This window comes from Hippichthys cyanospilos, chromosome 1 (assembly GCF_059441005.1).
Source record: "Hippichthys cyanospilos isolate Australia breed blue-spotted pipefish chromosome 1, RoL_Hcya_1.0, whole genome shotgun sequence".
Lineage (NCBI taxonomy): Eukaryota > Metazoa > Chordata > Actinopteri > Syngnathiformes > Syngnathidae > Hippichthys > Hippichthys cyanospilos.
The window spans coordinates 35,724,985-35,742,484 of record NC_142369.1 but is presented as its reverse complement, the minus strand read 5'-3'; the positions used below and the strand labels follow the sequence as shown (position 1 = coordinate 35,742,484).

Sequence of the window (17,500 nt, the reverse complement as noted above, 5' to 3'; positions counted from 1 at the left end):
TCGATCGAACCCTAGGGGTTCGGTGAGTCGGTCTCATGGGTTCGGTTGAGCCTCCGCCGCAGAGGTCCACCCCTCAGTCTAAAAAAATCATATTTTATTTTTTACTAAAGAAGGGTTCGGTGAATGAGCATATGAAACTGGTGGGGTTCGGTGCCTCCCAACAAGGTTAAGAACCACTGCTATAAACAAGTAATGCAAAGAATATAGGTGCCCCAATAATAAAGAAAAAACACAAGCACAACTTTTGTGTGCCTAAACCTATTAATTCAAAATTCATCACGGAAAAGTGACTTAATAGTATGGGTATCAGAGACCATCTACTACATTATGGTGAAGCACATTGATTCAGTAAAATGTGTCACTGATTCAGTAAAAGCTTCATTAACAAAGTGTCATTGATTAAAGGTTTCATTGTTTTAATTAATGAAACATTTAATTATTTAATTACGCTTTTATTTAATTATTGATTGGTACATTTATTTATTGAATTTTGGCACTTTTGGTCCAACATAACATTTTAGTTCATACTATCATTTTAATACATTTTACTTTGTTAATATCTGTTGTTGGCTTTTGCTTACATCTTTCTAAATTAAGTTTAAACTAGAATCTCTTTGTACTTTTTAATGCTGAACTTTTGTGACTCCAAACATTTCTGATGGGACCCATAGCTTTTTAGTATTGCCAGTCGCGGGGACCCAACAGTTTTCTGAGGTAAATGAAGCATAGCATATCAGATGCGGGCATTTGAATAGTACGGATGTTTGTTATTTTTCTCTTCAACCCAAAAGACACCATGATCACAAATTCTAAAAATAATGTAAAATGTGGACTCGTCAGATATAAAAACACCTTTCCATTATGCATCAATGCAGGTTAGATTAACTTAGGCCCAGAGAAGCATGAAATGTTTCTGTGTGTTGTTGATGAATGTTTTTTGCTTTGGATATGAGTTTTAAGTCGCACTTATGGATGTAGTGCTGATCTGTATTTACTGGGAGGTTTTCTAAAGTGTTTCTGAGCCCATGTAATGATATACTTTAGACCAGGGGTCACCAACCTTTTTGAAAGTGAAAGCTACTTCTTTGGTTCTGACTAATAAAAAGGGCACCGGTTTATGTAAAGATATCGATCATGTTAACAATTTCTCACAATTAAGGAACAGCTATAGTAAATAAGTAAATCAAGTCAAATATATACTGTACATATATGTATAATTATTTGATTAATTCCTAGAAAATCACACTGTTCTATCACTAGTGAGCTATTTGCAAAACAGGCCTGCAGGCTACTCATTTAATCCTCGAGGGCTACCTGGTGCACCACGGGCACCATGTTGGTAACCTCTGCTTTAGACATTGATGTTGTTTTATTGATGCAGTGCTGCCTGAGAAAATGAAGGTCACAGGCATTCAATGTTGTTGATACCATACAGGGATTTCTCCAGATTCTGTGAACCTATTGATGATATTTTGGACCGTCTATGATGAAATCCCTAAATTCCTTTCACAATTGTACATTTAGGTACATTGTCCTTAAACTCTTTTTCATGTTCTTCTTTACAAAGAATCTCTTCCCATCTATGCTTGTGAATGACTGAGCAATTCAAGGGAATCTGACTTTATGGCACCCACCTGCTCCCAATTAGCCAGTTTGCCTGTGGGATGTTCCAAACAGGTGTTTGATGTGCATTCTTCAACTATATCTTTTTTTTTGCCACTTGTTCCAGCTTTTTTTGGGAACATGTTGCTAGCATCACATTTTAAATCAGAATGTTTACAAAAAATAAAGTTGACCAATTCTAACATAGTTTGTCTTGGTAGTGTCTTCAATTACGTTGATAAAGATTGAAGAAGAATTAAAAACAAATGTATTGTGTTTTTGTGATTTACACAATGAAATATAATTTGTAATCAAGTTGTAAAGTGTAGAAAAATGTGTGAAGGCCCCTAAATTCACACATACATAAAGAAAAAAACAAACTTTTTACAACTGAAAATGACCTGTAAATGGATAGAAAAGCTTGAGAAGAATTGAGGCAGTATAGTGGCCATTTTTCTATTTGACAATATGACATCTATATGACGGACATTGGTATCCATCAACTCACCTGGATTGCGTCACATCCAACCAATTCTGCCTTCAACAATTTTTCTTATTTTCATGTGTTGATTCTCAATTCATCTTTATTGACTACGTTTGCATGTAATCAATAACCTTTTCATATTATTAATGTTTTCGAAGTTCATGTAAATGTAAGAAAGCTCGAATATCATCATATTTGGGTTTTTAAAAACCTAAATACGCTGCACAATACCACATTTTTGGAGTGAAGAGGAAACTGGCTGTTTTATTACTTTTAGGAGATGACTGACGGTAGGAATTAAGAAGATTTGGCGGGTACTAGGACCATGTCTCTCTCTCACCCAGTAGGATTGTTGCTATGAATCTTTGATGCTTTGAACTTATTGGCTTTGTTTTTGCTGTTTTGCACTTTGTTGTATCAGTTTTGTGATAGCATGCAAAGAGTAAAGATCTCCACTAGCACAGCAAAATGTGGTTTCTTCGCCTCGCCAAATTGGTGACCCCGACGTGATCCAATGTGACGAGGCGAAGAAACCATGGGCCTAGTGCCCGCCACAAAGAGTAAATTATGTTTATTTGCAATAGGACATCATTGTATGTTGCAGTTTTGATGAGTATATTCCAATTCATCAGGATTATTAGGTTATTCGGAATGTTTCTGAATTCAGCTTTGACCTTATCCCAAATCCTGACTCCATCTAAACAGTCAGTGGTGACCTGTTTTAATGACTGCATAAATTAATTGCGCATAATCCTATTCTACAACAATTAAAATTAAGTGACAACATAGACTGGTTGGTAACTCTTGAGAATCCACTAGCCACAATTGTGTGTGAGCAGAAAAGTTCCTATCAAGCCCTGATCTTATGTAATGATCACTTGTAAACCTCACCTGTGACTCCATAGGGTCTCATGTCCAGGAAAAGAGTGGATCAAGTCCGTGCACAGTTTCAATTCCTGCTGAAAAAGCTCAAGCAGTTTTGCAAATTCAACCTCTTTCTCATCTTCATGGGTTTCCTGTATTCCTAACGGCTCCCCATTGGCCAGGAGACTGATGGAAGGTAAGAGGGTGCTGCTAGGGACGGTCCTCAATTGATGCTGGTGTGAGTAGTAATTGCTGGAAACTGGTTTTACAAAAAACTGTTCAAGTAGCTCCTTGAGCAGGAATTGGCGGTAGTGAAAGCCACTATGGTCCGACACATGCATTGATACCCATTGACGCATTGTGGAAAGCTCATCAAGGAAAACCTTAAAGAGAACAAAACACATTGCCTTATGAAAATCTGACATTCACATTCAGACTGGAGATAATCAAGGGTGTATCATTAACACCAATTTCATTGATGTGTTTGCGTTAAGATCCAGCTGCACCGATGCATGCTAGACTACTGTACATAGACCACAGGTGTCAAACTCAAGGCCAGGGGGCCAGATTCGGCCCGCCACATCATTTCACGCGGCCCGCGAAACGCCCATTCCAATTCATGTTTCCGGTCAAAATATCACATAAGTCAATTTGAAATTGTTTGGGGGAAAAACAAGCGCTTTTTGCCCTCACCCTCTTTCTGATTTCAAAACTAGTTGGAAGTGTGACAAATACACCCAAAATGTATTTGATCACAGTCATATACACAGCCCTCTGACAGAAACTGTAACTGGAACGTGGCCCTCGTTAAGAACGAGTTTAACACCCCTGACATAGACGATGGTCATTTATTGACACAAAATCTATGTACCGTATTTTTCGCACTATATGGCGCACCGGATTATAAAACGCACCCTCAATTAATTACATATTTTAAAACTTTTTTCATACAGTGGCTTGCGGAACTATTTGGCCCCCTTGAACTTTGTGACCTTTTGCCACATTTCAGGATTCAAACAAAGATATAAAACTGTAATTTCTTGTGAAGAATCAACAACAAGTGGGACACAACCATGAAGTGGAACACACTTGGATATTGGATAATTTAATTGGATATTTTAAATTTTTTTAACAAATAAAAAATGAAAAATTGGGCATGCAAAATCATTCAGCCCCTTTATTTTCAGTGCAGCAAACTCTGTCCAGAAGTTCAGTGAGGATCTCTGAATGATTCAATGTTGACCTAAATGACTAACGATGATAAATGGAATCCACCTGTGTGTAATCAAGTCTGTGTATAAATGCGCATGCTCTGTGATAGTCTCAGAAGTCTGTTTAAAGCGCAGAGAGCATCATGAAGAACAAGGAACACACCAGGCAGGTCCGAGATTCTGTTGTGGAGAAGTTTAAAGCTGGATTTGGATACAAAAAGATTTCCCAAGCTTTAAACATCCCAAGGAGGAGTGTGCAAGCAATAATATTGAAATGGCAGGAGTATCAGACCACTGCAAATCTACCAAGATCTGGCCGTCCCCCTAAACTTTCAGCTCATACAAGGAGAAGACTCATCAGAGATGCAGCCAAGAGGCCCATGATCACTCTGGATGAACTGCAGAGGTCTACAGCTGAGGTGGGAGAATCTGTCCATAGGACAACAATCAGTCGTAAACTGCACAAATATGGCCTTTATGGAAGAGTGGCAAGAAGGAAGCCGTTTTAAAGATATCCATGAAGAGTGTCGCTTAAAGTTTGCCAGAAGCCACCTGGGAGACACACCAAACATGTGGAAGAAGGTGCTCTGGTCAGATGAGACCAAAATCGAACTTTATGGCAACAATGCAAGACGTTATGTTTGGCGTAAAAACAGCACAGCTCATCACCCTCAACACACTATCCCCATGGTCAAACATGGTGGTGGCAGCATCATGGTTTTGGCCTGCTTTTCTTCAGCAGGGACAGGGAAGATGGTTAAAATTGATGGGAAGATGGATGGAGCCAAATACAGGACCATTCTGGAAGAAAACCTGATGGAGTCCGCAAAAGACCTGAGACTGGGACGGAGATTTGTCTTCCAACAAGACAATGATCCAAAACAAAAAGCAAAAGCTACAATGGAATGGTTCACCAAAAAACATATCAAGGTGTAAGAATGGCCAAATCAAAGTCCAGACCTCAATCCAATTGAGAATCTGTAGAAAGAACTGAAAACTGCTGTTCACAAACTCTCTCCATCCAACCTCACTGAGCTCGAGCTGTTTTGCAAGGAGGAATGGGCAAAAATATCAGTTTCTCCACGTGCTAAACTGATAGAGACATACCCCAAGCGACTTGCAGCTATAATTGCAGCAAAAGGTGGCGCTACAAAGTACAGTCGGCCCCAAGTTTACGAACACCCTCTTTTACGAACATTTCGACTTACAAGCGTGGACCACGGATTTTTTTGTCCCCCACTTACGTGCAAACCTTTCGTCTTGCGAACAATCTGACATGCCGGCCATTGTATTAGTTCAGATATTTTCGCTCTGCTGCGTCAACAAAATCAATAGACGACGCTGGTCGCGGCAACGTCGAACGTTATTGCTCTTACAATGTCACAGTCACTGTCTCTGTCACGGTGTCAGTCACGGAGATGCCGATATGCTATTGGTCAATTAAGGTCACGGTCGGTCTCACTCACTGAGATGCTATTGGCCGGCGTCACGTCAATCACAGAAATGCCGATATGCTATTGGCCGAACGCCTTTATCTAGCTTGATGGCACAGCTGGTCGGGATGGAAGGAAGGAGAGAAAATGAGTGAAAAACGGAAGGAAGGAATGTTGTGAAGACTTTGCAAACTTTATCTGTTAGACATGGCTTCTAAAATTGCAAGTGGCGGTAAAGGAAGAAGTAAGAGGATGATGACATTAGAAACCAAGCAGGAGATAAAAAAAAAAAAATACGAAGGAGGCACATGCATAGTTAACCTTGCTTGTGAGTATGGACTGAACCGCTCGGCAATCTTCTAAGGGCAAGACTTTCCTTGCCGGGGGACGGACCTCGCTCGACAACAAAATGGAGAGGCTTCTTCTATTATGGATTAAAGAGAAGGAAATCGCCGGTGATATGTTTTAGTTTGAGAAAAGTTCTTGTTTAAGAAAATAAATAAATAAATTCTGCGGGTTGGTCTCTGCTCACCTCCGTCTCCACTCAGCTCAAATCACGTCGCCCCAGAGGAAAATGTCATTTACCCTTTGTGTATCCATGTTAATTAAATTAACTACACAGTAGGTTATGGTACTAATTTTAAATGTGTGTGTAAATACGTGATGGTTTTATCTCTGATTTAACCACGCGTTGCCAGTCAATGTGTACGTACAATTGACATCGTTTTACTACTTCAACGAAATCATCTGCTCACGCATGACACGGAAACGCTGATATGCAATTGCTCTTACAATGTCACAGTCACTGTTTCAGTCACGGTGTCAGTCACGGAGATGCCGATATGCTATTGGTCGAACGCCTTCATCTAGCTTGATGGCACAGCTGGTCGGGACGGAAGGAAGGAAAGAAAATGAGTGAAAAATGGAAGGAAGGAGTGTTGTTAAGACTTGAGAAAAGTTCCCGTTTAAGAAAATAAATAAATAAATTCTGCGGGTTGGTCCCCTCTCCCCTCCGCCTCCACCCAGCTCAAGTCACGTTGCCCCAAAGGTAAATGTCATTTTTCCTTTGTATATGTTATTTAATTTAACTGTACAGTAGATTATGTTACTCATTTTTAATATGTGTATAAAGTCGTGATGTTTTTACCTAAGGTTTTTGCACGCGTTGCACGCATTCACTAATTAACATAGGTTTGGATTGCCCGTCATACGAGCAGTTCAAGTTACGAGCGTAGCCGCTGAACGGATTAAGTTCGTAACACGGGGGCCCACTGTGTGTGTGTATATATATATATATATATATATATATATATATATATATACATACATACATACATACATATATATATATATATATATATATATATATATATATAGAGAGAGAGAGAGAGAGAGAGAGAGAGAGAGAGAGAGAGAGAGAGATTTGGCATGTCAGCAAAGACACTTGACAACTTCTACAGATACATAATCCAAAGTGTCCTCTCCACCTCCATCACAGTCTGATATAGCAACTGCACGGCACAAGACAGGAAGAATCTCCACCGTGCGATCAAGACCTCACAGCCTATCTGTGGAGTACCCTTACCCTCACTGCAGGACATTTACCATACCAGGTTTCTGCGGAGAGCATGCAAAATCATCAAGGACAAGACACACTCATAAAACGATCTGTTTGAAATGCTGTCATCGGCAGACGATACAGGAGTGTGAGGGCCAGGACTGTCAGACTGGCAAACAGCTTCTACCCACAAGCCATCCAGATTCTCAACAAATCCCTCACGAACTAATCTGCCTACTACTGTTTGCATAAACAATATCTCACACTAAAAATTTTGCACTACATGATATTCTGCACTACATTATTAGCACTGTTGTTGATGTTTGTTGTTTATTGCTATTTATTCATTGCTCAATTGTGGAATGTAGTCTGCTGCTTGGGGAAGTAAACAGAATAAGAATTTCATTATCTATACATGTCGAAATATAACGTAAGCTCGCTTTTCCATATAATATCAGGGCCAGAAGAGGCTTAGGGTTGAAAGCCAGCTCAGTTCTGGTTCATTAGCAAATTTATTGTGAACTAATTTAGCTTTCTATGCTTTGAATCGCTTTAAAATAGCCATGTGCTGAATGTGGATATATCAAATAGCTTGGCATTAACTTTGAAACATGAAGTTAATGTCTTTTTCACTTATAGTTTGCGAAGAATAATTTAAGCATCTCCATGAGATATAGGCACCTACCTTAACATTATCTTCGGCCATGTGTTGCACCACCCAAATACGGTGCGACCACGCATTGTAGTTGCTGGAATAACTACATGCAGCTTCAGAGCAGACATTTAGCTCTTTATGAAGCATTTGAGCAACATGGCAACTGAATTCCTGATTCATTTGTACATATCTTTCCTCTGTTTTCCCCTGTTGCTGCTTTCCATTGCAATCCACAGCTGTGAGCCGGTTCAGGATTTGCTGCAACACCCAGCGTCTGCAACAAGGCATCAATTACAGAATATCATCTGGGATGGAATAATTGTATATATTTCATCACATAAAAATAAATTGCTTGTTTGTTCATTATCACACACATAAAATGCGTGGGCGCACGAATTCGTACACACACCAATCTCACAAGTGAGGACCAGGTAACTCCAGATAAGTAGTGAGAATCACCCTTTCTGCTACATTTAGATAATAGTTTATCTTATATCTGAGCACTAGATGACACACTAACTCCTATTCGACTATAACTTCTTTAAAAATCGAAGATTAATAAAATAACATTTTAACCCAAATAACAGCAGGAGAGAGAACTCTGAATGGGGGCATTTTATGTCCTCCCTCCGACTGTAACCAGTTTTTTTTTCCCTCTTTGCTTTGGCTTTTAAAGGTTGAGATGGAAGAAGTGGTTAGGATGTTTCATTATAGACTTCTATACTTAACTCCATTAATTTACAATTATGGATAGAAGCCATTTTTAATTTTGATAAAGACAAATAGTGACTTAGTGTTTCACAATGATTTGATAGCTTAAAGATCAGCAGAGTACCACAATTAAGGACAACTCAATCCAGAATAAAGTTGTTTTTTTTTATGTCTACTAATGCCATCTAAATGCCCTGGTTATTGTTTTGACATTTTAGTGCATGTATGTTGCGATCTTGAATTTGGGAGTACTGCCATGCCTCCTTAGCAAGATGGAAGAGGAACATCATCAACAACATCATCATCAAATATGTTGGGGGCGGGGCTTTATATTATGCCTTTGATGATTACTTTGCCACATGAGACACAAACCTTTATAACTCAGCTTTACAAGCTTAGAAAAATCTGAAACTTCACAGACACATGGAGACTCAAGTCCTTAACACAAGTGTTTAATAAAATCTTCAATTGCTTATAAAGCCATCTAGTGGCAAACAAAAATGTCAGTCTGATGTCTCGCCAAAACGAACAAAATTGCTGTGTTTGGTCCCAGATGGTCTTATCTTTTCTAAACTTCATATATTTGATGGGTTTCCAATGCGGAATACACCTATCAACGCATTTTTTGTTATAGTGCGAGCACCACCTAGTGGCAGCCAAAAATATAGCATTTTTTAAACGTTTTTATGTGTTTAGCTCAGCCCCTTGAAGTAATATCGCTGAAATTAGGTCTGAAAAGCCTCTAGACAGCCCTGCTGACCTCCACCAAATTTTACGAAGTTTCGATAATGGGCGTGGCCTCTACGACCATTTTCATTCCGAAGCTTTATCTGTCCAGTAAAAGTTGCTGTAATTTCACTCAGATGATCTGATCTTCTCACAATTTCACACATTGGATGAAAATATTCTCCTGAACATAGTGACAAAAATATATTCCAGTTTAAAGCTAGCACCACCTAGTGGCTGCAAAAAATGTCATTAGTCGAAAGATTGGAGTCAATCCTATTTGGTTTGACCTACAGCGATAAAACTTTTTAGGCATATGTAGGATTGTAAGACCTACAAAAAAGTCAATAGAAGTGATGTGCTAGGATGTACAGAAAAATTGTTATGAATTTTTTTAATGTGCAGTTTTGCGAAAACGGTAAAAGTTGCTGTAATTGGACCTAGACGATCTGATATTTTTAAAACTTCGTATATGGGATGGGAGTCCAATGTGAAACACACCTACAAACCTATTTTTTATTCATAGTACGAGCGCCACCTAGTGGCAGCAAAAAATATAGAAAATCCTTAATGTTTTTATGTACTCTGCTGAGCCCCTTGAAGTGATACCCCTTAAATGTTTACTGAAAAGCCAGTGGCCATGCCTTATGCCCTCCACAAATCAGTACGACGTTTCGACAGTGGGTGTGGCCTATATGGCATTGTAAGTCACAAAATTGGAACAATAAAAGCTGCAGTAACTCCACCCACATTGTCCCACCTTGTCTAAATTTTACATATTTGGTAAGAGTCCTGCACTGAAGTCATCTACAACTAATTTTTCATCGTTCATAGTCCTTGCTCATACCCCGACCTGTTCATACCCCAACGTGCACAGGTCTGCGAGGGCCCTTTATAGCTGCTTGCAGCTCTAGTTATTATTATTATTTACTGTGCAGCGCTTTTCCATTTTTGAGGGCCTAAACATGCACGAAAAGTCACCAAAATTTGCACATTTGTCGGGCCCGGTGGAAAATTTGATATTTTTGTGTTTCCCAAAACAATGCAAAAAAAATGGCTCGGCAGCGCCACCTAAGGTCGAAAAAGTGCACCTGGTCCCGGCCAGTTTGACCTAGAGCTACGAAAATTTTAAGGCATATGTAGGACCTAGAGACCTACAAAAAAGTCAGCATGAGCAATGTGCTCAGATGTACAGAGAAAGAGTTATGAATTTTTGAATGTGCATTTTTGGCCCATTTTTGCACTTTTGCAGGTCCCAAACTGCTCCTTGTTTCTCCTAAACGCTTTACTCAATCGCCTTCAAATTTGCTGTGGTCTATAATTAGACATAGGGGCACAACTGGGCAAAATTTGGTGCAGATCCGCTGACACATATGATAGGGGCGTGGCTTCAAATTATGTGTTCAATTTTTCCTTCGCCAAGAGTGACATAAACCTTAATAACTTTGATGCACTAGCTGAAAAAAATCTAAAACTTCATAGACACATGGAAACTTATGTCTTTAACACCTTTGAAAAAAGTTTTTTTCAATACCTACTAGCGCCGCCTAGTGGTTGATTAAAATGTTATTTTTTTACACTTTCATGTATTGTGCTCAGTCTGTTTGAGTAAAACAAATGAAAACTGGTCAGAATATCATTAAAACATGGAATATTAAGGTTGTAAAATTTTACGACATTTCGATAATGGGCGTAGTCTGCACGCCACCTCAAAGTCAGATGACTTGCCAAAACGAAAAAAGTGGCTGTAATTGGCCCCAAAATGGCCTTATGAGTGGAAAATAGCCTCTCACTCCCGGCCCGTTTGACCTAGAGCTCCAAAAATTTGTAGCCTTATGTCGGACCTCGAGCCCTACAAAAAAGTCAGCGCGAGCCATATGCTCAGATGTACAGAAAGAGAGTTATGAATTTTTGAATGTGCACTTTTGGCCCGTTTTTGCTCATTTGCAGGTCCGAACTGCTCCTTTTTTCTCCCAAACGCTTGACCCGATCGACTTCAAATTTGTTGTGATGTTTTATCTGACTGTGAGGCACAATTGTTCAAATTTTTGTGATGATCCGCCATCAAATATGTTGGGGGCGGGGCTTTATATTATGCCTTTGATGATTACTTTGCCACATGTGAAACAAACCTTTATAACTCAGCTTTACAAGCTTAGAAAAATCTGAAACTTCACAGACACATGGAGACTCAAGCCCTTAACACAAGTGTTTAAAAAAATCTTCAATTGCTTATAAGGCCATCTAGTGGCAAACAAAAATGTCAGTCTGATGTCTCGCCAAAACGAACAAAGTTGCTGTGTTTGGTCCCAGATGGTCTTATCTTTTCTAAACTTCATATATTTGATGGGTTTCCAATGCGGAATACACCTATCAACGTATTTTTTGTTATAGTGCGAGCGCCACCTAGTGGCAGACAAAAATATAGCATTTTTTAAATGTTTTTATGTGTTTAGCTGAGCCCTTTGAAGTAATATCGCTGAAATTAAGTCTGAAAAGCCTCTAGACAGCCTTGCTGACCTCCACCAAATTTTACGAAGTTTCGATAATGGGCGTGGCCTCTACAACCATTTTCATTCCGAAGCTTTATCTGTCCAGTAAAAGTTGCTGTAATTTGACCCAGATGATCTGATCTTCTCACAATTTCACACATTGGATGAAAATATTCTCCTGAACATAGACAAAAATATATTCCAGTTTAGAGCTAGCGCCACCTAGTGGCTGCAAAAAATGTCATTAGTCGAAAGATTACAGTCAATCCTGTTTGGTTTGACCTACAGCTATGAAACTTTGTAGGCAAATGAAGGACTGTAAGACCTACAAAAAAGTCAATAGAAGTGATGTGCTAGGATGTACAGAAAAATTGTTATGAATTTTTTTAATGTGCTGTTTTGTCCCATTCTTAGACATTAGCTGTTCTCAAACTAGAGCCTTTTTCTCTTAAACGATTCACCCCATTACCTTCAACTTTGGCATGAATCATTATCCAACTGAGGGGCACACATAGTCCAAATATCGTTAAGATCTCTTGACATAAAAGATGGGGGCGGAGCTTCAAATTATTTTTATTACTTCCTTCGCCAAGAGTGACAAAAATCTTAATAACTCAGCTATGACAGCTTCAAACCATCTGAAACTTTCCTGGGACTTTGAAAGTCATGCAATAATACAGCTATGTGATAAACTTTCAAAACATTTAGAGCGCCACCCAGTGGCGGACAAAAATCTCATTTTTTATACTTTTATGTACTGTGAAATGCCTGTTTGACTAAATGAACCAAAAATGGTCAGAAAAGCTATGACACATTGGAATATTAAGGTTTTCAACTTTTATGACTTTTCAATAAAGGGCGTGGCCTCTATGCCAACTCAAAATCCGATGTCTCGCGAAAACGGTAATAGTTGCTGTAATTGGACCTAGACGATTTGATATTTTTAAAACTTCGTATATGGGATGGGAGTCCAATGTGAAACACACCTACAAACCTATTTTTTATCATAGTACAAGCGCCACCTAGTGGCAGCAAAAAATATAGCAAATCCTTAATGTTTTTATGTACTCTGCTGAGCCCCTTGAAGTGATATCCCTTAAATGTTTTCTGAAAAGCCAGTGGCCATGCCTTATGCCCTCCACAAATCAGTACGATGTTTCGACAGTGGGTGTGGCCTATATGGCAATATAAGTCACAAAATTGGAACAATAAAAGCTGCAGTAACTCCACCCACATTGTCCCACCTTGTCTAATTTTTACTTATTTGGTAAGAGTCCTGCACTGAAGTCATCTACAACTACTTTTTCATCGTTCATAGTCCTTGTTCATACCCCGACCTGTTCATACCCCAACGTGCACAGGACTGCGAGGGCCCTTTATAGCTGCTTGCAGCTCTAGTTATTATTATTTACTGTGCAGCGCTTTTCCATTTTTGAGGAAACATTTTTTAAAAACATCAACAAACTTATATTCCAGTTTAAAGCTAGCGCCACCTAGTGGCTGCAAAAAATGTCAGTCGAAAGATTGCAGTCAATCCTGTTTGGTTTGACCTACAGCTATGAAACTTTTTAGGCGTATGTAGAATTATAAGACCTACAAAAAAGTCAATAAAAGTGATGTGCAAGGATGTACAGAAATATTGTTATGACTTTTTTTAATGTGCAATTTTGCCCCATTCTTAGACATTAGCTGGTCTAAAACTAGTGCCTTTTTCTCTTAAAACGTTCACCCGATTAACTTCTACTTGGGCATGGACTATTAGCAGATGTAGCGGCACAAATATCCCAAATATTGTGAAGACCCCATGACTTGTAAGATGTGGGCGGAGCTTCAAATTATTTTGAATATTTCCTTCGCCAAGAGTGACAAAAACCTTAATAACTCAGCTGTTTCAGCTTCAAACCATGTGAAACTCCGCAGGGACTTTAAAAGTCATGCCCTAATACAGCTATGTGATAATTATCCAACTCATTTACAGCACCACCTAGTGGCGGACAAAAATCTATTTTTTTACACTTTCATGTGCTGTGCAATGCCTGTTTGACTAAATGAACTCAAAAGTGGTCAGAAAAGCTATGACACAGTGGAAAATGAAGGTTCTCAACTTTTATGACTTTTCAATAAAAGGTGTGGCCTCTATGCCAATTTAAAGTCCGATTTCTCGCCAAAACGGTAAAAGTTGCTGTAATTGGACCTAGGTGATCTGATGTTTGCAAAACTTCATATATGGGATAGGTGTCCAATGTGAAACACACCTACAAGCCTATTTTTTATTCATAGTACGAGCGCCACCTAGTGCCAGCAAAAAATATAGCAAATCCTTAACATTTTTATGTACTCTGCTGAGCCCCTTGAAGTGATATCCCTTAAATGTTTTCTGAAAAGCCAGTGGCCATGCCTTATGCCCTCCACAAATCAGTACGATGTTTCGACAGTGGGTGTGGCCTATATGGCATTGAAAGTCACAAAATTGGAACAATAAAACCTGCAGTAACTCCACCCACATTGTCCCACCTTGTCTAAATTTTACATATTTGGTAAGAGTCCTGCACTGAAGTCATCTACAACTAATTTTTCATCGTTCATAGTCCTTGTTCATACCCCGACCTGTTCATACCCCAATGTGCACAGGTCTGCGAGGGCCCTTTATAGCTGCTTGCAACTCTAGTTTTATTTTATTCTTTTATTCTTTGATCCCTGTCATTTTCGTTTTATCCTTCATTTCTATTTTTGACCCATTTTGTCTTATCTGATTTATTGTTAATGTCTTTGAGCTGTTGTGTCTGCTTTTACGATGTTTTTATTTTTCTGTACAGCACTTTGGTCATCTGTGTTTTTTTTAAAGTGCTTAATAAAGTCGGATTGGATTGGATTCGATTGGAGTAAAATAACTGATAATTGGTCAGAACACCATTAAGACATGGAACATGCAGATTCTCAAATTTTATGACTTTTCGATAATAGGGGTGGTCTGCACGCCATCTCAAAGTCAGATGTCTCGCCAAAATGAAAAAAAGTGTCTGTAATTGGCCCCACAGTGGCCTTATGAGTGCAAAAAAGCCTCTCAGTCCCGGCCCATTTCACCTAGAACTACGAAAATTTGTAGACTTATGTAGGACCTGGAGACCTACAAAAAAGTCAGCGCAAGCCATATGCTCAGATGTCCAGAAAAAGAGCTATGAATTTTTGAATGTGCACTTTTGGCCCAAATTTGCTAGTTTGCAGGTCCCGAACTGCTCCTTTTTTCTCCTAAACGCTTGACTTAATCAACTTCAAATTTGCTGTGTTGTATTATTAGACTTGGATGCACAATTGATCAAAATTTTGTGAAGATCCGCCGACAAATGGGATGGAGGCGGGGCTTCAAAATATGTGTTTAATCTTTACTTCGCCACATGTGACAAAAACCTTAATTACTCCTCTGTGCAAGCTTAAAAAAAATTGAAAAACTTTACAGATACATGAAGACTCATGCCATTAACACATCTGTTCGATACTTTTTTTTCTTCCTTATAGGGCCTTATAGTGGCGGAGAAAATGTCAGTCTGATGTCTCGCTAAAACCAACAGTTACTGTATTTGGACCCAGATGGTCTTATCTTTTCGAAATTTCATATATTTGATGGGTGTCCTTGGCGCACCGATCCCCGGCTACAGAACCTAGCTCTTGGGACATGGAATGTCACCTCTCTGGCGGGGAAGGAGCCTGAGCTGGTGTAAGAGGGCGAGAAGTTCCGACTAGATATAGTCAGACTCGCCTCCACACACAGCTTGGGCTCTGCTACCAGTGTTCTCGGGAGAGGTTGGATTCTCTTCCACTCTAGAGTTTCCTGCGGTGAGAGGCGCAGAGCTGGTGTGGGCATTCTTGTTGCCCCCAAGCTTAGCGCCTGTACACCTGTTTACCCCAGTGGACGAGAGGGTAGAATCCCACCGCCTTCAGGTGGGGGTACGGGTCCTGACTAATTGTGCCTATGCACCAAACAGCAGTTTAGAGTACACACTCTTTTTGGAGTTCTTGGAAAATGTGAGGGAGAGCGCTCCCTCCGGGGACTCCCTCGTTCTGCTGAGGGACTTCAATGCTCAGGTGGGCAATGACAGTGAGACCTGGAGAGGCGTGATTGGGAGGAATTGCCCCCCCCCCCCCCCAATCTGAACCTGAGTGGTGCTTTCTTATTGGACCTGTGCTCGTCACGGATTGTCCATAACGAACACCATGTTCAAACATAGGGGTGTCCATATGTGCACTTGGCACCAGGACACCCTAGGCCGCAATTCGATGATCGAGCTTGTGGTTGTATCACCGGATTTGCGGCCGCATGTTTGGACAGTCGGGTGAAGAGGCGGGCGGAGCTGTCAACTGATCACCACCTGGTGGTGTGTTGGGTCCGATGGTGGGGGCGGATGCCGGCAGACCCAAACGTATCGTGAGGGTCTGCTGGGAACGTCTGGAGTCCCCTGTCAGATGGAGTTTCAACTCCCACCTCCATCAGAAGTTCTCCAACGTCCCGGGGGAGGCGGGGAACATTGAGTCCGAGTGGACCATGTTTCGCGCCTCCATTGTCAAGGCGGCTGATCGGAGTTGTGGCCAAAAGGGAGTCAGGGCCTGTCGTGGCAGCAATCTCCGAACCCGCTGGGGGACACCAGTGGTAAGGGATGCCGTCAAGCTAAAGAAGGAGTCCTATTGGGGCTATTTGGCCTGTGGGACTCCAGAGGCAGCTGACAGGTGCCGGGGCTGGCCAAGCGGAGTGCGGCTTCGGCGGTCGCCAATGCAAAAACTTGGGTGTGGGAGGAATTCAGTGAGGCCATGGAAAGCGACTTTCGGTCGGCTTTGAAGAAATTCTGGTCCACCATCCAGCATCTCAGAAGGGGGAAGCAGTGCACTATTGACACTGTGTACAGTGGAGATGGGGCACTGCTGACCTCAACATGGGACGTTGTGAACCAGGCAGAATACTTCGAAGACCTTCTCAATCCCACCGACACGTCTTCCTCTGAGGAAGCAGAGTCTTCGGGCATAGAGGTGCGCTTACCCATCTCTGGGGCTGAAGTCACTGAGGTGGTCAAAACACTCCTTGGTGGCAAGGCCCCGGGTATGGAAGAGATCCGCCTGGAGTTCTGAAGGCTCTGGATGCTGTAGGGCTGTCTAGGCTCACACGCCTCTGCAACATCGCGTGGATATTGCGGACAGTGCCCCTGGATTGGCAGACTTGGGTGGTGGTCCGCCTTTTTAAGACGGTGGACGGGAGGGTGTGTTCGAACCACAGAGGAATCACACTCCTCAGCCTCCCCGATAAGGTCTAGCCAGGGGTACTGGAGAGGAGGGTCCGTCAGCAAGTCGAGTCTCAGATTCTGATGGAGCAGTGTGGTTTTCGTCCTGGCCGTGGAACAGTGGACCAGCTCTACACCCTCGGCAGGGTCCTCGAGGGTGCATGGGAGTTCGCCCAACTAGTTTACATGTGCTTTCTGGACTTGGAGAAGGTGTCCAAACGTGTGTCTCGGGCATCTCTGTGGGGAGCGCTTCGGAAGTATGGGGTACCGGAGACTCTGATACAGCCTGTTCGGTCCCTGTATGACCAATGTCAGAGCTTGGTCCGCATTTTCGGCAGTAAGTCGAATTCGTTTCCAGTGAGGGTTAGACTCCGCCAAGGCTGCCTTTTGTCACCGATTCTGTTCATTACCTTCATGGACAGAATATCTAGGCGCTGCCGAAGCGTTGAGGGGGTCCGGTTTGGGAGCCTAAGCATTGCATCTTTGCTTTTTGTGGT

The 17,500-nt window shown here is 41.1% G+C and overlaps 1 protein-coding gene across 1 annotated transcript in view; it reads right to left on the bottom strand.

Moving 5' to 3' along the window:
- ptar1 (protein prenyltransferase alpha subunit repeat containing 1) overlaps positions 1-17,500 on the bottom strand; it is a 43,965-nt gene that overhangs the window by 2,175 nt on the left and 24,290 nt on the right. The window contains exons 5-6 of the mRNA XM_088433356.1: positions 7,838-8,081; positions 2,978-3,333 (exon numbers count right to left, since the gene is read on the bottom strand). Of these exons, the coding sequence (XP_088289482.1) occupies positions 2,978-3,333; positions 7,838-8,081 (600 nt within the window). The remainder of the gene's footprint in view (positions 1-2,977; positions 3,334-7,837; positions 8,082-17,500) is intronic.